The 23,773-nt window shown below is 46.6% G+C and overlaps 1 protein-coding gene across 2 annotated transcripts in view; it reads right to left on the bottom strand.

Moving 5' to 3' along the window:
- The window catches only part of NGFR (nerve growth factor receptor), a 38,950-nt gene that overhangs the window by 4,205 nt on the left and 10,972 nt on the right, over positions 1 to 23,773 (bottom strand). Inside the window, exons 2-4 of one of the 2 annotated variants that reach the window (XM_044444689.1) lie at positions 10,390 to 10,749; positions 3,579 to 3,643; positions 898 to 1,091 (exon numbers count right to left, since the gene is read on the bottom strand). In XM_044444689.1, the coding sequence (XP_044300624.1) occupies positions 898 to 1,091; positions 3,579 to 3,643; positions 10,390 to 10,675 (545 nt within the window). In that variant the 5' untranslated portion in view covers positions 10,676 to 10,749. Of the gene's footprint in view, positions 1 to 897; positions 1,115 to 3,568; positions 3,644 to 10,389; positions 10,750 to 23,773 lie in introns of those variants that run through there. The other variant, XM_044444688.1, reaches the window with a different exon arrangement.

Raw genomic sequence — 23,773 nt, 5'->3', positions numbered from 1 at the left:
GCTGGGCCTTGAAGTTGCTCATCAACAGATGCTGGACAGCAGCCTGGAAAAACCCACAGGTGGTCACCTGGCCACAATGCTTCCCAGAATGGGAGCATGGGCTGTATTTCTATTTAAATCAGATACAGCACATCCTGCCACAATGTACCTGCCCAGGCCCTTGTCTAGGTTAGGGATATGTGAGGAATCCAAGGAGGGAGTAAAAGTCCAATGGACTTTCATGATTCAGACCCCAGATTCCAGTTTGCTTGCCCTGCCCTGGTACCACCTCGCTTTGATGTGAGTCAAGCCAGATTGTGGACTCCCATCTCTAAGAAAGACTGTGATTTGTGCATTTTTAAACTGCTAAGGAAATTTTGCATAAATAAGCATCTGAAAACCATTTGGCTTCAGCGCAATTTGTGCAAATCAGCCAATTCTGCATAATTCTGTAGTTTCTGGGTGCTTATTTTGCACAAAATTCATTAGCAGTTTAAAACATACAAATCACAAACCTTCTTAGAGACAAAAATCCATTTAAAACCCTGACTCAGCCTGTTTCTGACCATTGCAACAGAAGCAGGCAGAAAATCCATCCAGCTCAAACAAGCCAGACTTCCCTGCTTCGGTACATCCCTAGTCTGGATGCTAGCTGATGACCAATAACACCAGAGCCCTGCTCATTTCCTCTTGCAGTTCTTTATTTTTCTACCAGACCTGGACATGAAAACAGTCCTTCAAGCAGAAGGCAATCCTCTGTGAAGGTGGGCACATGGGCCACCCTAGCCTCTGGGAAGGGAAAGGTGGAAGTAGCAGCAGTCTGCAAGATTGGGATGTGCGCAGCATCTGTCTTTGATCTGCTGCATCTTTGCCGCACCTATTGCCGTCTTCCTTCTAACTCTCGGTGGCCTGCCTTACCTCTTGAACGCGATGTACGCCACCAGCCCCACAATCACAGCAGCCAAGATGGAGCAATACACGGGGATGAGGTTGTCCGTTGTGCCACTTCGGATGACAGGCTGGGAGCTGCCCAGGATCGTGGTGGCTGTTCCGGCCACAGTGCTCCCGAAGGCATCCAAGGCATCCGGATCATTCGTGATGGGAAAGAGACTCTCTGAATCTCCCGAGCGAAAATCTGCAATGGTAAGGAAACGCAGCAGTGACTGAACGGCTGATGTGAAAAATTCCCCAATCCATAGCCAGGGAATGCCTTGGGAATGCCACCCAGATCTGTGCATCAAATCATGCATGAGTTTTCAGGATCCCTGGATGTTTTCGTCAGGCAAGATGTTGCAAGAAGCAAGTGGAGGAGGATGGGGAGGTTGACTTATTGTTGATGCCTTGAAGTCTGCATGACCAGAGTCGTAAGAGGAACAGATGCAGACGTAAAACAAATGTAAGGGTAGGCCGCCTTTGGGAGCCAATGGGTTCATCTGCAAATTGCAAAACTGCCCCGGGCGCTCACACAATGTGGCTAGCGTGGGCAGGGTGGCTAGTCCCACAGGACAAGTATGGCACAGACCTGGGGCCAGAGCGCCCGCATGCTGAACTCCCGTGAACCCGGTCTCGCCACCCACAGAAACCAACTCCTCATGGTATTCCAGTTCACAATAGACTGTGTATCTGTGGATCCCCAGATGTGGAAGATTTGACTGTTACATATTATATTGCCTAATATAATGTCAGTTATATACTGACATTAGGAAATATTATTTAGAAGTCTTTCTTGCTTCCAGGGTTTCTTGCTTCCAGGAACAAATTGTCGTATTACAAAAATATTGCCTTCTTTGTGGTAAAGGCTGCCAGATACAGGGAGAAGTTTGTGGAATAGGTTACAGCAAATTCTTAAGAAGGTTCAGACTGCATGATTGTAGCATGGAAACCTTACCACTGCCACTGGGATTGGCTTACTCTATTTATCTAAATCTTAGTAATTTTAACTTGTTTTAACTGATTTTTATATATTACTTTAAAAGAATTCTATGAATTGTGGCAAGATTTTTTTTCTTTTAAACAGATTATATATGCTTGCTTTAATGCTTGCTTTAATTCTGCCATGGTCTAAGTATTTGTACATTGTACAATAAATGAAAACTCCATACTATTACTCAGAACAACTGAAGTGACTGATCCTGCCTAATCTTGGAAGCTAGGCAGGATTGGGCCTGGTGGAAAGCTGGATGGCTGACTTGAGACCTGCAATAAGCAGGTGGTTGGACCTGATGGCCTGCTAGGACCCACCCAACTGTATGATTCTTTTTGCGCTGCTCAGCATGGCATGCCAGCCAACACATTCCCCTCAGCTCTTTTCCTCTTTCACTCTGAATCACCTCCTATACATATGCCCCCTCCAAAAATTTATTGGTATTTTAAACACAACATGCAAGAACAAGGCACCAAGAAAGGTGCCCATTGTCAGAGTAGACTTAATCTGGTGTCTTGTGTATTATTTTGCCTAATGATGTATCTGGAGCTTGCAAAGCACATCCATTTTTCTTTTTCCACTTGGTTGATCCTAATAATGGCAGTGCCTGAGAGAAGTCTTGGGAATCAGCACAGTTCACTTTGTTTGATGTGTGAAAATGTCGATCATGTTGGCTGAACCCAGCCAAGATAACAAGCCAAGACTTGTTAACCACAAACAACCCCTGAAGGTAACCCATAGTTCATTGCTGAGTTGTCCATTCTGGATTGTCCACCATTGTTTGTTATCTCAGCTGGGTTCAGACAACACAATATTCTACATTTCAACAACAACCCATGATTCAGCGATAACTCCCCCCAGTCCATACTCAACCCTTGAGTGTGGGTTCTTGTGCTGTTTGAACTGCGGAAGAGAATTGGGCGACCCTGGCAAATGCAGTGAGCTGTGATGTGTGTGCAGGGAGGTGACTCTCAGACACCTGGGCACTGGCACCTTTGTTGGCCAGAGTCCTATCTTGCACACCTGGTCCCACTCTATTATTTTTTTGAAACCCCATTATTGGTTTTTAATCCAGCTACACAAACACATCCACATTAGGGTTATACAATGTAGGAGTCCAAAACTTGTAAATAAAGATAAGTAACTAAATCAATGGGGCACCAGAATTATTTGTCTTGCTGGTAGTTCAAATTCGATTAGATTTATTTATTTATTAATTTGCTTTATGCCCCACCTTTTTTCTTACAAAGAACTCAAAGTGGCTTACATAAAACTCCTCCTCAATCTTATCCCCACAACAACAACCCTGTGAAGTAGGTTGGGCTGAGAATCTGTGACTGGTGCAAAGGCACCCAGCTGGATCTGTGGTTGAGCAAGGGATTAGAACCCAGATGGCCTGAGTCCCAAACCTGAGCTCTTAACCCCTTGGGGACTGAAGGTGTGAAAGGAGCCAGGCTCCTTTTAAGGGAGTGGCCTTAACTGTTGCACACATTCAAACCTCAACAGAGTTCTGGAGCATCATTTTTGGTGGAAAGGTGGGTTATGTGTCAAATAAATAAATAAATAAATAAATGCATACATTGCTGAGACTCATACTAGTGGAGCAAACTAGCAACTGTTGGAGCGGACTGGGGGTTGAGGGGGGGGGTAGGGAGGCAAAGGTACCATGGTCAACATCAGTGACTGCGTCAGTGGCATTGGAATCCATTGGGGCTGTGGTTGTCCATCGTGGATGAAGAGCTGTCCAGGGGGGAAAAAAGAAGGATTTAGGAATGGAGAGTAAGACATATTTATGCAAAGTATGGACCTAAGCAAAGGACATCATCCCACTGGTGCCTGTAAGGTGGCCAAGTGCCTTAATTATGGAGGACAGTCCTCTATTTGAAAAGCAACCTTCTTTGCTCACTGCCTGGTCTGTGTGTCATTGAAAGATAAAGAATCCTAAGAATGAAGAGCAGGCATTTTGAAGTTGTCCATCATCAGCAGTCAGTCCCTGGAGACCAGGTGCACAAATTACTTGCTTCTATATTAACATACCCACATGTGTATATAAATTCCAATATGCATATTTAATGCAAATCTATGCCCCCTTTCTCTCTTTTTTGGGAGGCATTTCCACATTTTTGGCAATGTGTTAGTGGCCACTTTAGCTCCGTGTTGATTCCAACCAAAAGATAGAATAATAAATAAACAAGCAAATGAGAGAAAGTGCATGGGACACCTGGGGAACCTGGAATGCTTAGTCTGGGTACCTGCATTCACATACCTGCTTCTGCACAGCTTGTTTGGTGGCCTTGGGCAAGTCACTCTCTGCAGGCCAAACTACATCAATGCCAGCTGGTCTGCAACTGATCCTCTGATACACCTTTTTCTTTCTTTGAACAGAAAGGTCACCTCGGGGGAACTATCAATTTGGAACATTTCAAGTCTGAAATTGCATTTGGAATGGAAGGGGGTTTCGTCAGCATTCACACGCTTTAGATTTATTGGCCTCACTTGTTTGCTTTGAGTTTTACAGGTTTGAGGTATGATGTCTCTTGAGCTATTAGTATCCAAATACTGATTCAAGGTATCTATTAAGCAGATACTTATATCATTGCATTCCACTAATTAAATACGATAGCATGCCAGATGCCAAATACTGTTGACTATGATAAGCCAATGCCTGTCCAGTGAGTCGCTTGGGAGTCCTGGGTCCTTTGGAAGCTTATCACATACTCCTTGAGGAGAAGATCAGCCAGGACTAACCCAAGTCATTGTATGAACTAAGGCAGTGCGGCAAATGTTTACTCCCCAAAATCTAAGCCAGGGTGCCCAAGGTTGGGTGGCCACTTACAGATTGCCAGAAAGAGGACAGGAGAGGACAATCATAGGCAAAAGCATCTCATGTACTGATTCATATAGATGTAATTTTGGAAATAATTATTATAATTTAAGTAGAACTATAGGACTACAATTAGGGACGTGCAGATTTGTTAAGCCCGTTCCTTCTGTTTTTCACAGACTGTGAGGCGTCTTTTTTCCCATCATCTGCCCACTGACAGAATCAGAATTTTCTTTTTCAGGGATGTGTGAAAATGTCATTCTACTGTGCATTTGTGCAAAGTTCAAATTTGTGCAAATCCTCCCTCAAAGGGGAAAAAAACCTGCTCCACATGTCTGCAGAATTAGCATGAGTGGGGAAAAGACTGAAGAATATACAGGTCTGATGATAGAAATGTGAATCTGTCACAGGTTTCTCCAACATCCCTATGGCACATCTGGCCATAGTGCAGAAAATCATGACTGAGAGAGCTGAGTGCACACCGATTCAGGTGCTCACTGTGGATGGGACAACAGTATTTTGGATTCTTTAAATGGTGGTTGGAGAAGACAACCATTCAAATAGGAAGACAGTCCTCTTCGAAAGGGGACACAAGATCACCCTCAGGCCAATGTTCTTTAGACCTCTCAGGAGGAAAATCTCACAAGTACCTTTCCCCTTTCTTGAGAATAAAAATATAATTATGTTCATCATCATCCATTAAAGAATGAATTATTGGATCCCTTTCATGACACAAGGAACCAGCTGCCTCACTTTGTCTAATAGCAGGACTAGCCCTGAGCAAGCTTCCCTGAATGTCACAAGGGAATGATGGATTGTGAGGCCCAACAGAATCTAACAAGTCCCAGAATCTTCTAGAATGTGTCCCAGTATCCCCTGCAATCTTGCAGGACTTCCTTGGCTGGCTAGTCAACATGGAAAATGTTCTTTGAAGGGGCAAAGTTTGAAAACCACAGTGGTGTTACCCCTTATTTCTAAAGAACAAAAATAAAGCATTTCAGTTGCCAAATAATGTCATATATTCACTGTCAGACATAAAAAAATTGCCATGTGTCAAATAAGGAAGTTAAACTTTTGAAAACAAATAAGCAAACAACATGGAAGCACCCAGAGGATAGCCAGAGAAGATCAGCATTTGCGAAGGAGACTTCTGAAGCAAATCAGCTTCACCTCTCAGTTAATGGCATTTGGTCACATTCCTTTCTTGTTACCCTCGTGTCCTTTCCCCCTTCCTTTGCTTTCCATGCAACATCTTCACAACTTGGTCCAAATACAGATGTTAAACGGCTCAAGGCAGTGTCCCATCTTTTGCATATGTTGCTGGCCAAAGCACCATGGGCACGGATGGCACCATATAGAATAGCCATATAGAATGGTGAGTGACAATGCTGGCTGAGGATAATGGGATACATTCTAGAAGTAGTAAAATGCATCCGAACAGTATCAGCTAAGGGGAAGAGTAATTTAAATCGATGCTCATTGTGAGCATTGCTGGTGCCATTTGCAGTTCCACACACACACTCACACACCCCTCCATCACCACTGCTCTGCACGGACGCTTTGGCAAGCTGTTGTTATTTCCGGCAGCTGAGAATATGTGCTTTGTTTGTTTGTTTGCTTGTTTGTTTCTGAAAATGGAAGCCTGGCTATTCATTGCAATCCTGGATCTTCTGGCGCATAACATGACCGTTGTGGGAAACATCTGCGCTGGACACTTTTTTCATTCAGGAGGACAATGAACCACACAGAGCAGGCGATACTCTTCTCTGCACACATCTTCCCATTCCCTCAAAGTTTCCCATCCAACTCATCTGACACATCCCTGAGTAGCTTTACAAGCTTTGGCAGTGCCTGTGGGAACAGCTGTTCTTTCTGCAATCCAAGCCCTTTTCCACCTGGATCACAGTTGCAACACAGCAGTGCTTACTCATCTTCAAGGGATACTATTCAGCAATGGTATATATTCTATCTATTGGCACAAGGGAATTCCAGGAGTTCAAGGGTCTTGGGGCATCCATATGTTCCTTCCAGCCTCAGATATTTCCCATGCTTGTTCAATTGCATGCTGAAAAACCATAGCAATTAACCACACCCTGATTTGTGCTCCATTTCCAGGGGCAGTAGTACTAAATTTGTTACTAACTTTATGAATATATTCGTCCTGATGTTTTGTAGTTCACTCCATCTTGACTACTAAGATTAATGAAATTCCCTATTATATATCCCACTACTATGTTGGAGGGACAAGGCCTTTTCAGTGGTGGCACCCTGTGTATAGAAGACACTCTTGAAAAAGAAAAGAAGCCAAACAGACTCTCCCCTTTCAGGAGATTTGAGGGAAAGGTGGGGGGCACTGAGAAGGGTTAGTTCAACATTTAAAATCAATGGGATCATATTGCCATGTGGAGATATTCCCCTTCCCTTTTGGTGCATATACATTTGCCCCTTTTCAGTGCTTTTCAATCAACAACGCAGCATTTCACTCCTGGCAACTTTGTGCAAATTGTTCACAATGCAACTTTGCTTTGTCACTTCCCATCTGGGTCACATACTTTATTTTGCTGCTCCCTTTGATAGCTGAAACATGCAAGGAAATTGATCAAGACAAACTACACATATTTGACAGCTATGAAAGCACACTTGCAAAAGACTGATGATCATAAGAACAATAATTTTTAAAAATTACAAACACATTTGTACAATTTTCTGGGCTTGCCAAAATATTGTACAAAGTGCAACTGTCACTACAAAAGAGCATTAGTGGAGGAGCTGTCACTGTTGGCAGCAGGGTGAGATTGAGAATAGGGTTTAGCTGAGTCTATGGAATCCAGATGATACAACAACCCACCACGTATCATGAAAACCCTGGAACAAGCCGGTGTGCCTTCTTGTCTGAAAACAAGACATGCTGCAGGAAGTGGTCAAGGTTTAGCTGATGCAACAATCCACCATGGCTAGTTAGCCATGATGGGTTGCACTGTCCTGCAAAACAGATAATTTTCCTTGTTGGGCTTAGACAGTAAGTAAAGCTGTCCTCTTGCATCCAGTTTTCAGTGTTCAGTGCTTCAAGTTTAAAGCAGTTGGCAAATATTGGATGATTTTGTTCCTTTCTTCCCTGGATTTTATGTGTGGTTTTAATGCTGTTTGTCCTGAGCATAATAATAAATAACCAAATATAAGAGAAGATGCTAACTTAATTTCACCATTGTCCATTTAAAAACCTTTCATTCATAATAATTATAGTAGCATTTATTTAGCACTTTTGTGTGGTAAAATGGTTACTTAGGGTAGGCACTTAAGCATGGCTGAAAACTAGGAAATGTATCACCACACACAGAGTTGTGTATGTGGTGTGGATGATCATTTATATGTGCAGAAGCAAATTTAGAAATAATTATTGTGTTTTAAATAACAGTACAATACCTCTCTTGATAATGGATCTGCATAGTCAGCTGACTGGGTGCCGAGTGATGTTGTGTAACTCTTTATCTTGCACCTGGGCTTGGACAGGGCAACCCTCCAAAATGAGGGCAGCCTCAAATTTGCTGACAGCCCTTCAAATAGAGGACCGCCTCTGTAACAGTGGACACATCACTACCCTAGTCCAATTCAGTGAACCTCTGTTATTCAGACCAGGAATGATCTGTGTGCCTGTATGCTCTGGCTTTGCTCCTTCCAGCAAACAGGAAGTAATTATAGTTTCCTAAACCGTCGTCTCCTGTGATTTCCAAAGGGGAGAAACGTGATTTAAGGACTGCATTCCAATCAGGGCACAAAACAAGAATACAGAAGTACAATCTTAAGGAACAGATAGCTTTGCTAAACAGGGCTGGCCCTATAATCATGTGGTTTTGTGTGCCAGCAGCCGGCAGCAGAGCTGGCGGAGTGGCATACGGTGGCATTCCCACCATCTCCAGCGAGTGCTCCAGAGAGACCCAGCAGCCCCTCTGCCAGCATCGCATTTGCCACAGTGAGGGGGCAACCCACTGGATTAAAATCTGGGGGAGAGGGAGGGCCTGCAGCGGCGGTGGCACAACTTTCTGCTTGCTTCAGCGGCAGAAGCACTTGCGCCAACCCCATTGCTGAAGCTGGGTGCGCAGAGGGTCTACTTCATCAGGCAGTGATTGTCACATCGCAATATGCCCTCTGTGCCAGAAACCCACAATGTTGTATATGGGAGGCTGGCAAGTCTTCAGTGGAGAGGCTGTGGCTTGCCCAAGGCCACTCAGGATGTTTGTTCCTGAGGTTAAACAAGGACCCGTTCAAAGCCCACCCTAGATCAGTTCTGTATCATTTACATCCCTGTCCAATGTGATTTAAGACAGGAATGGGCAGAAGGTGGCTCTCCAGATGTTCTGGACTTCCATTCCAAGAAACCTCTTCCAACATGGCCAATGTCCAGGACTGCAAGGAAAGTTACTGTTTATTTATCCCACCTTTCCCCCAGCTCTTGGCGAGGAACCCAAGGGGATTCACAGGATCCTCTTCCTCTCTATGCTACCGTCACAACAACCCTGTCATTCATTCTCAGTTAGGTCAAGGATTAATGACTGGACCAAGTCACCCCATGAACTTCATGACCGAGCCGAGAAGCCATTTCTGCATGTTGGCTTGTTAGAGGCCTGGAAAGGTCGTGTGTGGTGGATGAAGGAGGCAGCAGAGTTTGGCTATGATTTGGGGTGGAGCTAACAAATAGAGTCCCCCTCCCCTTCCCCATCTTTGTATGCATGCGGTCTGATGGCGACCCATGGCCACCTGAGGACCTGCTACGGCTCTGCTCCTCCTCTGTGTTGTCAGCATCAGTTAGACTGTGAAGCAGCCAGCCCCGTTCTGCATCCGTTTGGTTCGGCATTATATGAGATGACTTCCTCCCGCTCCTGTAAATGGGCAGATATGGAAGGTGCACTCCTGTGCATCCTCAGAATGCACTTAGACATCGAAATCCAGCCAGAGCTGCAATAATTGATAATTGACCCTTTCCATGTACATATATTAAAGTTCTACAGATGTTTAGAATTCAGATGTCTGAATTCCTTGTCCTGCATGATCTCTTCAACCCCTTGAAATTTGTCCTTTCTGCCCAACAAAGATTGAGACTTAATATAGCAACAAGTCTGTCTGTCTGTGAACTAGGAATTCCTCATCCAAATCTTACATCGTCCATGTGAACCTGCTGGGTGGCCTTGGGCAACCAAATGTGTCTCAAGGCACAATCCTATGCAAATTTAGGCAGGAAATGGGGCCTGCAGCTCCCAGTATGCCCAAACCAGTACAACTGGCTATGGAAAGCTGGGAGTTGTAGGCCTTCTCTCTGTCCTATTTCATAAGATTGCCCCTTCCGTTTCGGATGTGCAAAAGGGAGGCAGCAATGCTGGTCCACCTTACAAGAGCATAATTAGGATTTCTCGGACAATCTGTGCAAAATGCCACGGCTGCCAGGTGCCTCTTTGGGGGACCAGAGGAGAGGCGGTGGATGTACTGCCTGTTTGGAGCATGGATGCAGCTTGCTTGCGCTCCTGTGCTCCTCCCAAAAGAAGCCAGGCTTTGGTAGCACTGCTCTGGGAACTTCCCACTGCTCGGCACAACATCCTATGACTGACGCTTCCTAATTAACATGTAGCATTCACAGGTGAGGGCCAGCTGTCTGCATGCAAGAGGTTACCTCTGCACCGAGCATCCGATGTGGCAGTGCACTCCTTGACCGTGATCTCGTCCTCCTCGCACACAGTGCAGGGGAAACAGGGGTCCACGTGGTTGGCATCGTCCGAGTAAGTCCCGCCAGGGCATTTCTCACACCAGGTGTCCTGATTTTCCCCACACGGGTACACGAGGCCATAGCCCACTTCGCAGATTTTGCACTCTTGGCACGCGTTGCTCGCCTCGTCCCGGTAGTAGCCGTAGATGCACTTGCAGACAGTGTTGTCCGACTCCACGCAGGGTGCCAACATGCTCTCCAGGCCCACGCACTCCTTGCAGGGCTTGCAGGGCTCCGTGGCGCTCACCGTGTCCGAGTAGCTGATGCCTGCAGCACCCAGGGGGAAGGAACAGGAGTGAGCGCTGGGACAGAGAGCAGGGAGAGCCCACTAACCTCTGTGCGCGTGTGCAGCCATGCTCCTGCACACACGTGTCGGCTGCTGTATGCATCCGCGGCAATTGGGCTACTTCTTTAGCTGATGTTTGAGGCAGAGAAGTGGCCTTAGCAGGCCCTAAGGCAAAAACCAGTCTAGCCCGAGAAACATCTCAGCTCACCAACATTCAACCAATGGCACAGGCAGACTGGAATATTGGTCCAAGCAAGTGGGGAAGGAGCGACTGCTTCTTCGCCCCGGCATTGGGCTTGGCCACGTACCCTCTTTGACAGAGGATCATCCGGCACTTGAAGAGGTGCAAGACCTGCAGTCCTCCAGACATTGCTGGGCTGCAGTCGCCATCAGCTCTCTCCAGCAAGACCAGTGGTTGGGAATGAAGACGGTGGTGGCCCAACAGCATCTGGAGGACTGCATTTTCCCTCCCCCAATATATCTTCTGCCTGGTCCAATCTGGTTTCAGGTTTCAGGTTTCAGTACCCTGGGCCTTGAATTGCCCATCAGTGATTGCACAGGCTGGACCAGAGGCTGAGCGAGGCTCACAAGTCTCCTGGTCCCAGTCATTCCTCTGAACGGTATTTCTATTTAAGTTACATCCACTGGGTTGAGTTCGGGCTTGCTCATACTCAGAAGTGACCCATTAAAAGCAATGGACAGTTGGTCACAATTTAATCCCATTGTTTTCAATGGATCTACTCAAAGTATGGTTAGATATAGGCTCAACTCATTATTTCTAAAGTCGCTTCCATGCACCTGAAGATTGTATGCAGATCTGTGCCCTCTCTCTCGGCAATCATTTTCTCTTTTTTCACAATGTGTAAGTGGACATCCTACCCAGCAATTTTTGGTATAACCCCAGATCATTCCAGTTTTGTGCAAACAAGTCTGCGCAGAGCTTCCCAGACTCACCGTGAGACCAAAGCATGATATCGCAGAAGTGGGGTGCCTGTCATGCTCTAAACTGGCACTCTCATGCTCTTTTAACATCACACCCGGGGGAGGGGCTGGTGAAACTCTAGAGCTAGCTCTTTAATTTTGTCATTTTTGCTTGCCCAAATGAAGGTTCTGGGACATTTCCCCCCATTTTGATTTTTTTCCCCTAATAAGCCAAGAATGCTGTAGGCATGTTTTATTTTTTTAGCTTTTTTTAGGGTGGGGGGACTGCACCATCCAACATATATGGGGATTGTAATCTTTGAAAATATTCCTTATTTATTTAGCAAAGTTAAGGATCCATAAGAAATTATTCCAGACCAATAAAAACAAAACAGAAGGGGCAGTAATAAAAAAGGGAAATCCTTCAATAACCCCAACAGCAGACTGTTGGCACTGTCCTGCAGTCACGGGGCAGCTCTCTCGAAGCTTCATGGGTGCAGAGGGAACTCCATGGACAGAGAAGGAAGGAGGACCTGCCATGGGAAATTCCATTACCTCATCAGAATGGCGGAAAGCTTTGCTTCCACTGCTCCCTGGAGTCAGAACATCCATGGTAGCACAGGCTGAAAAGAGACCTGCAGGGTGGGGGCTGGAGATGGGTCCCAGGAGGTTTTGGAGCCCCTGGATCCAAAATCCTCTCATTCCTACAGTAGGCTCTTGACAAAGGGGTGCAGGGGAGGTACGTGAGCCCTGGAGCTGACATTGTTACTTTCCCTTTATGGAGAGGGATAATGCAAAAAAGTTCTGTGTGGCTGAGAACAAGCTTTAAAAGGGGTGCAGGGGTAGGGGGGATACTCAACACAGACCTTCAGCACAAGCCCAGCCACTGGATCTTGTCCTTCTTTTCTAAAGATGGCTCTGCCCACTTGCACGCACTCCTGTGCCCACTTATCAAGAATGAAGCCCTTGGTGCCTGGGAGAATGAATGGTGGTTGCCAAAGGGAGAGCAAATTAGGTCCCGGGGGGTTCCGCAGGCTGGCACTGTGGCCAAAAATGCCCTTTCACAGGCACACACAAAAGCACATAATTAAAACCGATGAAAGCGCAGGGAGAATAAGGATGGAGTGGAACCAAAATGAATGGGTTCATATTTTTGCAGTACATCCGAACTTGCTTGAATCAAGCTTATAGACCTGTTTTCAAGGGCAACCAAGCCGCTTTTCTTCTTTCTTTCTTCTCTTTCCTGAACTACAAAAAAATCAGCACCTTTTTTCTATATCCAAGGCATTCATGTTTTAATAGAAGTAATTTCAAGTAACAGCTCTCACAGCAGCCCAGGCAACAGTGACCGAGAGAAGGAGGAACACCCGGTGCCCAGCTGTCTGCCTGTGAAGCCGAATGACTGGACTAACTAATTTTGGGCACAGTCCTTTGCTTGCTGGGGAATGCTAGAAGTTGTCTAAACATGCATTGGATTGTCCTTTTTCTTATTCATGGAGTCAACTCTATTAGCCTATAAATGTTTATGCCAGAATAAATTTGTTAGTCTTTAAGGTACCACAAAATTCTTTGTTGTTTTTGTTCCCATAGAAAAACACAGTTACCCTGCTGGAAATTTTTAGAGAATGCACAGTCCCTAGACCTGCATATGAAATGAAATGCTGTTATAAGGTGATATATGCAGTTTGCACAGTTTGCTTTGCCATGCAGTTTTCAAATCAGAAAATTGTGCACAAAAGTGTTTTTGATGAGTGCATGCAAAAATGTATATGAAGAAAGTGAGCACAAAAACTCATAATAACATGAACTATTGTGTGCAGAAATGCATATGTTTGGGAAAGTATTATAAAAATGTCTACATTTGGGAAAGGGCAAACATGCATATTAGGAGAAATGCATATGAAAATACATGCTGATTTTTTCTGCAGAATTTTGAAAAATACCAGACATGGGATGGGATAAACTTAAAGTAGAAACATTTAGAACCTGATAATCCACCCTGATAGCTTTGTTCACTCCAAAGGTTGGTAAACATACTGATTCTCTGAACCTGGGTCTTTATTAATTGGCATGGCTAAAAGCCATTCAGAGTCCTTCCATTTATGTGTGTTTTGCATCCCTTCTTAAAGCCATCCAAGTGAGTGGGCTCTGCCACTTCTTGTGGCAAAGAGTTCCACAAATTAATTGCACATTGAACAAACTTGCCAAGCAGTTTCACTACCTGATCCTGAGTCCTAGGCCAGGAGGGACCAAGGGGAAAAAATTCTCTGTATCCAACTCTTCCTCATGATGGATTATTTTACAACCTATTTTAGGGCCAAACCCAAGTACAGTTGAGTGATATCTAATACAATTCTTGCTTAGAGTAGACTAATTGAAATTAACTGTACTTTATTTAGATTAGCATGGAACACAGCCCCAGGTTATGTTAAAGACATAACTAGCAACTGGGTGCTCGGTTTTTCTCTGTTCAACAGAAGCAGGGTGCTAGTGGTAGAGCCTGGATCAGGACCACCGTCAGGGAAAGGGTCCCATTTCCCCCCTCACCCAGTGTTGTGGTCTTGCTCCTGAAACTCTCTTTGTGGCCGCTGCTTTCCCGAGCAAAGCCAAGCGCTACCATAAAGTGGAACATAGAATAAAAACTGTAAGACGAATGGATGCCATTTTTAAGCAACTGCATGTCAGAAATCCTTGATGAGCCACCCCAGATCACCTCAACATATACAGTGGATCCACCCAGGGTCAGTGCTACATACCACAATGGTTTTGGGGATGGGTCCCACCAGACAAAAACAAACAAGCATGAGCTAATTTACATAAACCCAGCAATCTCTCTCTCTGTGTTTATCTGTGTCCTAAGGACACCCCTCTTTTCACCTCTTTGTACAAAAGAGATGTATAGATAGGATTGAGGAAGGCACTTGGTTTCAGAAAATGAAAAGCCCTCGGGCAAAAAGCAAGGGGTAAAGCACAGGTGGGCAAAAGCCAGCTAATCCAGGGGGATCGGATGCCCCAGAGACCCCTGGGGCCTCTGGGCCTCTCTTTCGGCAAAGGCCATGGGCAGCGGGGTGGTGGGACAGAGCTCTGGAGCTCCAAAGGAAAGAATCGGGACCTCTGCCCAGCAAATCATTCCTTAACACCACCTCTCTCTTCATGAATGGCCTAATTACGAAGTTGGGGCCAAGCAACCTGCCAAATATTGGGCTGCAGGAACATGAACTCCCCTTGGCCCTTGCACCCCCCACCCCACAATTAAGCATGCCATTGCTGTGACTCATCAAGGGTGGGGGAGGCAGGTTTGGGATTTGCATAGCGGAGTCTGAGGGTAAAATTTACTTGCTCTGCGCTGCTGTGTAGTTATAACCTGCCAGTAACAAGCAAATTGACCTGACTCCTTCACAAAGATCTCACAGGATGAATCACACACCAGTGAATATTACAAAGTGCATTGAGATGCCTACAGAGGCAATATATTATGATTTAATGGGGAGTTAAACCAGCGGAAGAAGCTGGGGCTGCAAGCTGACTTCAGGTTAAAATAGTTTATTTCGATTTAGGGCTGGCTCCAGTGAGCCTGGCCATGTAGAAAAGGGGGCGCAGAAGATCTCCTGTTTCAAACTGCTGGGCAGGAGGCAGCTGGGGGCTGGGAAGGGATCCATGGAGGGAGGGTGCCCCTGCACCTCTCAGGGTAGCCCAGAAAGGGAGGGAGGATGCCAGCAGGGGGTTCCTTCGCCACCACAAGCTGCAGGCACAGGCGAAGCCAAACTGGGCAGAACTCTGCTGTGCAGCCCACAGCTGGCCAGACTCGTAGACGTGGATATAGCGAGAGCCAGGCTGGGGTTGTGGCTCGAATGCAGGACTGGGACTCTAAAGACCTGGGTTCTAGTCCCCGTTTGGCTGTGAAGTTCACCAGGTGACTCTGGACAAGTCATGGCCCCTCAGAGTAACCTACCTCGTAGGGTTCTTATGAAGGTAAGATGGAGAGGATGAAGTCTATGTTAGCCACTTTGGGTTCCTTGCAGGAGGGAAAAGGGTAAGATAGAAATGTAATGTGAGGAGGAGGAGAGAAAACCTGGTTGGGGGAGCTAGAAAAATGGGGAAAATTTCTAAACAGCCCAATTTTTCTCCTAAAACACCTGGTGCAAAATGGGGGGAAATGTTTTCCCTGCCGCTGATTTTTCTGTCCCCTCCCCATTTTTTCTTGGGCCTTTCCATCTCTTCTCCCACCCTGCTTGGGAATGCGAGAACAGCTCCTGGGCTGAGCTCACAGAAGTGCAACTGGTGTGAGTCCATGCCAGCAGGTGGAAAAGGTGCACAGCTCTCGCAACAGTGACGGTGTTCTTTATGGGTGTGTTGCCACCGTGGCATGTAGGGCAGCTGTGAGGATACCCCCAGGGGAGGACCTGAGGGAAGCAGGGGCTCCACAGTAGAAGACCAGCTCCTGTGCACACTGATGTTCCCAGATTCCCGGCATCTCTGGCTCCAAAGGTCCAGAAGCACATGATTGGAAGCCCCGACGGCTGCCTGAGTTTCGGAAGAGCAGCCAGTCCTAGGCTACATGGACAGCCCATCTGGAGTAAGGCAGGGCTTATGCACATTGTGCTCCATGAGAGGTCAGCTGATCTATTTACACAGCTTGGTCCAGCGAGGCCTGACATCCCCTGAGGCGAAATGGTTATTTATTTCTTGGTTTGAAGCATTTGCATCTGCTTTTCCTCCAAACAACCCGATGTGACTCACAGGAAAGATGCAACCATAAATTCACAGTCAAACACATCTCACAATAATGCCAGCATGCTAAAAGAGTAGCCAGAAATAACAGCACACAACAGCAATCAAAATCATCCCAAAGCTCAGGGACAGTTAAAATCAATTCCATAAAGCATCAATTTGCAGCCCAAATGCCTTCCTGAAAAGCATTTTTTAACCAACTGGCAAAAGGCTGTTAGAGAGGAGGAGAGACCCCCTCAGAAGCTGCTTCGTGTATTATTTACCAGCCACAGAAGGATTTATGATCTCCTTAAGAGAGGCTTGACTGGGTCAGGCCGTGGGGGCAGGACAAAACCTGTGAGCGAAATCCAACAAATAAGAAAGGAGCTGACGGAAGGGATGGAAGGGGGCTCTTCTCCCACATCTCAAATGGCAGTTGAGCTTGGAGGAAGGAACCCCATCAAACTCCATGCAGGCACTCGAGCTTGGCAAGCAAGTCTGCACGTGGCAATGGATATACCTTAGATGTACATTCAGAAATAAGAACTAGGATTTAATCAGAAACAGCATCCATCTCCCCATCATGGGGAAGATGGGAGCAGATTACCTGTGTGCCTTGCTCTGCTCTCCAGGTAGGAAGGTTGATGGGCAAATTCAAGCCCCTCTCCACCCCAGAGCTCCCCCTCCTGGGGGTTTTTTGGCCTTAAACCAGCCTTGGGCTGGACAGACCTTCGAATAGAAGTTGCCACCGGGGAAGTATCTTTAAAGTAGAACATACAGCCACCCTCGTTAGCTTCATGCAGAATTGCCATTTGTTTTACAGGCTGACATCTCTAGCCCTCCAATCTAATACCCACTTACCTGTGAGAGGGCCCATTGAACTCGATGGGATCTGCTTCTGAATTGCTATGCATAGGATTGCACAGTAAATCAACCCTTGATACAGAAGGCTAGGCCAGCCTTCTGCTAGTCCCCTTCCCAGTTCCCCTTTGGCCCCTTTCTCACCTGCTCCAGGCGGACTACGTGGCAGGTGGCGGATGCAGGACTGACAAGAGGACCCACAGTGAGAATGAACCGCCTTGTCTTTGCTTCAATGGGAGGGTTACCATCTAAGCCCAGGGTCCAAGTTACAAGGCAGCAGCAGCCCTATTGCCATGCCAGAAAATGTTCCCTCCACCTGGAGTTCTTCTGAGGATAGGCAGGCAGGAATTTCACTTCCCCGCCAAGATAATATTGAATGCAGTAACTACTTTTGCTCCCCTAAGGTGCAATCTCTTGCCTGATCACCTTTTAGTGCAGCCTTCCCCATTCTGGTGCCCTTCAGATGTGTTGGACTGCAACTCCCATCATTCCCGGCCACATTGGCCATAGGAATCTGAAAAGCACCAGGATGGGGGAAGGTTGCCTTTTAGTGTATTTAAACAAAGGTAGGCCTCATCTTATGTGGCCTGGACAAGAAAGTTGGCATCTCCTTTTATGAGAAATTGCTTTTGACATGGGCTGGATTTCAGCTACGTATCTCGAACAGGGCTATGGAAGCCATGCCCCTCCAGAGGCTGTTGAAATACAAATCCCACCCTCCCTAATCATTGGCCCAGCTAGCTGGGGCTGATAGGGGTCAGGCTCTGACAACAGTCAAACCAAACAGAGCCAGGATCCATTGCAAGAGTCTGACCTGGTGACACTCATCATTAGTCATTTCCTAAGAATCAAACAGTTGGTGCCATCTTTGTGCTGATAATGCATTCATAATCCTTGTTTCTGCTATACTCTGCAGTGTTTATGGTAACTACTTCCACTTTTCCAAAGAAGAGAACAAATGCAAAACTTTTGCATATGAAATTCAAAAGAAAAACACATTATTTAAGCAGAATTACAAGACATCTCATAGTACTGAAAAAGCTGACCAGGTCACCTGTGAACCCATTCAGCCTGCTGTCCAGCTGCTAATGTTGATGGGCAAACCTCAAAGTTTCTGGCTGCTTTCCCTCCTTTGGGTTCTTTATCTTTCAATCAGAATTGGACAGACAGCCCTCCAAATAAAGAATGTCCTATGTAAAAGAGGGTACATAGCCACCTAGCTTTATTGTGACTTTAAAGTGTCTCTGAAGTTTCTGAATCTATCATACTTTATCAGAGAATCCAAAGGTATCCTTTCTACTGGTGAATTCTGAAGTGAAGGAATTCACTATGGTGGCCTCCTAGAAAACTCATCCCTAGGAAAGAGATACCCAATATTTCTATTAATTATATTCAAAGGAGTGAACAATCTGGTTAAAAACTCCATCATAAAGTACAAACATCCAAAACAAACAAACCACTCACAAAATCTCACAATTTACAGGACCTGACTGCAATCCTAGGTACACTTGCTTGGGAAGAAGCTCCACTGTTTAATTCTGACTGCATGGTAATAAAAAATGAGTTTGATTAAAGATCTTCAGCTTTTAATCAGCAACACTTTGTGTTGGTGGCTTGTTTCATGCACAGAGAGCAATTGCTGGCATACGATGTCTTGTCAAATGAGTGAATTCGGGAATAGGCAACCTTTTGGCCCTGTGGCACGTTTGGCAATTTCAGAACCTGTTCTGGGCACCACTACAAAGTAAGAGAAGTGGCAGAGGAATCTGCAACAGACTCAAATGAATTCCAGTTTCTAAGAAGTGGATCCATAAATCCCACAACAGACTGGCTTTTCCATGGATGCATGGATTCTGCAGACTTGTCAATGGTTTTTTTTTTTTAAGTACATAGTTTTACACAAATTTAATTAGAGAAAAATACATGAAATAGAACAAAAGCTTATTTCCCCTATAAGCTTAAAGCATTAAAATAAGCATTTTGCAGAGATCTGCATATCTGGGGGGATTTGCACATTCTCAGAAGTGTGTATTATGTAACTCCAAACTTGCACAGATATATATGAATATTTTTCTGCAAAATCTGATTCCATCCTTGAGCAGACTGTGGAATGAAAGGAGCCTGACGATGTGCAAAGCAGTCACCATGGATGTTGCAGGGCCCTGCATCCTGAAAAAGCAACTGCACAAAAGCTTGGTGAGTCATGCAGTAAACTGGCTAAAAAAAGAGAGCGAGCGAGCAGAGGCTTGATTCCCAGAGTATATGAAGCGTCTGCATCAAAATGAATTTGCACTGGTTCTTTAATATTTGCTTTCTTTCACGTTGTGCCCACATCAAAGTCTTGGATGCCCCACTTCATCCTGCCGCTACATTCCCAGGCTGGAGAGCGGATCAGCACTCGTTAGTTGGCTCTGCACTGACTTGCAGCCAACCTCTAGCACAGTCTCGTGCTTTGTGCCGAGTGCTGGCGCGCTGGCTGCCCCCATCTGCAGGCAGGGCTATGCTTGGTTTGGTTCTAGGTAGAACCGGGGAGCTTTGGCTTGTGCAAGTCGCTGCCTCTTCTCCTCACAACCAGGCGAGCCATGCCAGCCCCACCAAGATCCTGTGTCCTGGTTTTGGTCTGAGAACTCGGCCTTCTGAAAATCAAGTGCTGGTTTGATCTGGCAGCTCAGCTCTTGCAAAGGTATTTCATTTATGTTGCTGAGGAAGAACTAAACATTCCACAAGAAAACCAGGTCACCTTAGGCTGGATTCAGATTGCTCTAGATCAATGGGGTTGGCAGAAACGAACTTTCCCACCCCTCCTCGCTGCTGCAGCCTCTCCAGCCCTATGCAAATACTACAGAGAGAACCAGAAGCCCCTGCTAAATTGGGGGGCGGGGTGGGGGGAGAACAGGGATCCCCCCAAATCAGGTGGAGAGACCTTGCTCTTACAGAAGGCAAATTCTGCATCCAGCCCTTTGGATGTAATAAATAACAGGTGGGCTGCACCTCACAAGGGCAGGAGACACGGGCTGGCTCCAGGCTTAAGCACATGGGCATGTGGGCTTCTCTGCTATGCAGAGGGCTGGAGAACCCTGGTGAATGGGGAATGTTGTGATTGGTAGGGAGGAGGGGGTGCCACCTCCCAAATCTGGCAAAGACACCTGTGAAGGCAGGTGTGGAAAGGCAGAGCCTGGATCCAACCTGCTGTGTTTGGCATAAGTGTGGTGGAGCAGTTCAAAAAGGCTTTAAGCCATCCGAGAGGGACGGTCTCAATGGGAGTCCTGCACGGACAAGGGGGCTGGACCTGGTGGCCCTCTGGCCCTTCCAACTCGACTATTCCATGATTCTGTGATTCTAACCCTATATCCCGGGTTAGACAAAATTCCAGAAATAAATACATCTAAGCTTGAAAGATAGGGAGTTGTGGCTGTAGAGTGTTAAGAGAAGGACACTCAGATGATGCGAAGTCAACAAGAACAAGCTTTAAGACAAAAGACGTATTGAGAAAAGGCCCTGGACCGAAATGGAAAGAACAGTTCCAGGGAGCTGATTTGGGCACTTCCTGGCATGGCAAGCCTGGAGGGCCGATACACCACAATAGAAGTGCCTAGCAAAGCCCCTAATTCAATAGCAGGATAGAAACTGGAGCAAACAGTGTCAGGCTTTCGGGGGAGTTATATCAAAGTACAACATACGATGAGCTTGAATTCCTAGGACAGGAAAATAAATGAAGTAGGATGGGGTGGAATTAGTGGGATGGTTCCCAGAACTGGAACGTGAGAAATGAAGCCTGTAAGTTGCTCAACAAACAAACGAACAAGTGAGCCACAGAAAAGGAGAGCGAGTAAAATGCTCAGAATTGCAAGCATGCAAGCGCAGTGGTCCTGTGGAGAGCATCTGGATAAAGATAGAGAGAATGAAATAAAAGCAACATTGTGGTTGGAGATGGCTGCACACACACTGCCAAGCCAAGCCAAGCGGAGGATGTGGATTGTCTCTCTTGAAACAAATGACAGATGTTTCAAGGAAACAAACATGTGTCGCAATGGGGGACTTGCACTACTGCTATTACATTGGGAGCCCTAACAAGGCGAAGGACTCCCCCCAGCCCCCCCGGTCACCATCCTTGCACCCAGGTGCAGTTCAAGAGGGTGGAAACCGCAGGCCTGCTGCTCAGTGCGGACGGTGAACTCTTACTGGGTGACAAAGAGAAAGTGGAGCTGCTCAGGTCCCAAAGGCTACAGGAGACGGGGATTGCTCAGTGGTGGCACCGCAGGTGCAGAATGCCACCCCCAGAGATGCTGGGTTGCCTTCCTGGAGAGGACACCTCTTGCGTTTTTTTTAGTCCCGTCCGTTTGTGTGCATGTGTGTCCTGTTGCTTTACACAGGCATTGTTATTTTTATTCATAACAAGTTTAGCCTAGCTTTTTTTCCTCACGAGGAGCTGGCCTGAGAACTCAGCAAGCAAGCAGGCAGGCAGGCAAGCAGGCAAGCAGGCAAGCAGGCCGGCGGCCGATGCATAAACACGAACTGCTCTGGCAGCCGGACACAGTTGCCACTGCCGCTTCACTGGGGGTGGGAGAGAGCGGGGAGCCACGTTTGATCAGGCGTTCAATTGCATCTGTTTTCTGTCCTTTAGCTATGGGAAAGGGTTAGGATTGTGGTGTCCAATATAAACATTTGATGGCGATGCCAAAATTGCTGACTTTCCGTTGACCCTCCTTTTCATTCCTGCTTCTTTGGTTTCAGCTGCACTCTGGAGGGAATCCAATCTTGTATGTAAATCAATCTTTCCCTGCCCTGTCCCACATCCTGAACCTCCTTGCCCACTTTTGTCATCATTTTCCAAGGAAGGAGGGCTTCTTTCAAAGTCCTGCAGGCGCACCTGCGCCGGGTACCTAAACACCTCGTCTACTCAAGCAACCCTGTTGGAATGGGGCTGCCTGGCATAGGCCATCAGGCTGATTGTGAGTGCAGGATGAGGCCGCCCTTCAGAGGACCAACTCTTGCTTTTCCATGCTCAGAATGGTGAAGGTGGAGAGGGAAAAACGGAGGCATCCCAGGAGTGGATGCTCAGTCCCTGACATGCCCTCTAATTGGAGCAGGGAGAATTATGGCAGCCCTGGAGCTGATGAAATTTAGTTCCCTCCTATTCCTTGAAATGGGAATGATTAATCAAAAGTGGCCATGAAATAAAGAAAGATGCCACCTTCGTCTTCGGTTCTTCCAACATGAGCATAGCAGGGATCTGGAATGGGCATTTCTGCTGCCTAACTAGTCCTGCCCTGGTTTGGATCCAGGTTGAGTCATCTGTAGAGTGGAGCCATTGACATTAATGGGACTGAAGTTGAAATTAAGTTAAGCCATGCTTAAGTTAAGCTCTATAGATATCAACGCACCTACTCTAATTGTGAGCATCACTAACTTGGGATTTGGCTGCCAACATGGAAAAGAAAGCATCTGTTTGGAGCAGGGAAGGGAAACGAATTGAAAAGGATGCTTTAAAGTTGTTGGAAAGGGAAGTGTAGTTTTGCCCATCTTTAGCACTTTTACATGCGCATATGAGCATGAAATTCATAGAAGAAAGACCAAAGAAGGACTACTGCCGCTGCAGCAGGATGGAGCTTCCATCATCAGAGGCAGTCCACCAGTGAAGAGTGGCCGCTAGTGAGTGGAAGCAGCACAGACAGTGGGCGAAGTAAGATGCCCTCCTGTTTGACTGATGCGCTTCTCAGAAATATCTGCCTGACCCCTGGGGGCAACAGGTGTTGGAATGAGTGGCCCTTTGGTCAGATTCAGCAGGATCCTTCTTATACCTTCTTCTGAAACCCTTGCAGATTTAAACTAGTGAGGGCAGGAAGGGGTGAGGAGAGTCCCCTTGTGTCAGGGTGGCCAGGCATCCTACTTTTCAGCGGACTGTCCCTCTACCTAAAGATTTTCCAGTGCGGAGTCTTCTGTTTGAAATCTCCCTGCATTTGAAGGGCTGTCCAGACCAAGTCCAATTTAAAGGCAAAGAACTCTAAGGAGGGGGCACAGGGGCCTTGATGTGGCCGCCAGCACCAGTTCACACCTGTGCAGCAGACTGAGAAGGTACATTGGTCACCTGGTCACACACTTCCCCCACTATGAGCAGGCATCTTGCATTTCTGCTTGGATGATGGTCGTGCTGCTCCCTGCATGGACGGACACGTGCAAATGGTACGCAAAGCAGTCTTTTTTTTAAGTGGCCACCCTGACAGGTGAGCAATCATATTCCACACACAGTGCTGGCAAAAGTCATGGAGCAAAGACACACGAAGCCACGACACAACAAATGTTTTCCCCACCAACCCTGCATTTGCTGTGTGTGCACATAGGCACACGCAGCTCTGGAAAAGGCCTCCATTGTCAACTGGCAAACTCCAGGGGCAAATAAATATGAGATGTTTGAATCCCAGTCAACATTCCACATCTGACCTTTTCCAGACTGAGTTTTCTTCTTGTTCTTCATTCATTCCCCCCCCCCCCCCCCCCCCCCCCCCCCCCCCC

The sequence above is a fragment of the Varanus komodoensis genome, unplaced genomic scaffold (assembly GCF_004798865.1).
Source record: "Varanus komodoensis strain SLA01 unplaced genomic scaffold, ASM479886v1 scaffold45, whole genome shotgun sequence".
Lineage (NCBI taxonomy): Eukaryota > Metazoa > Chordata > Lepidosauria > Squamata > Varanidae > Varanus > Varanus komodoensis.
Note: the sequence above shows the minus strand (reverse complement) of the source record. Positions and strands in the feature narration are given on the sequence as shown.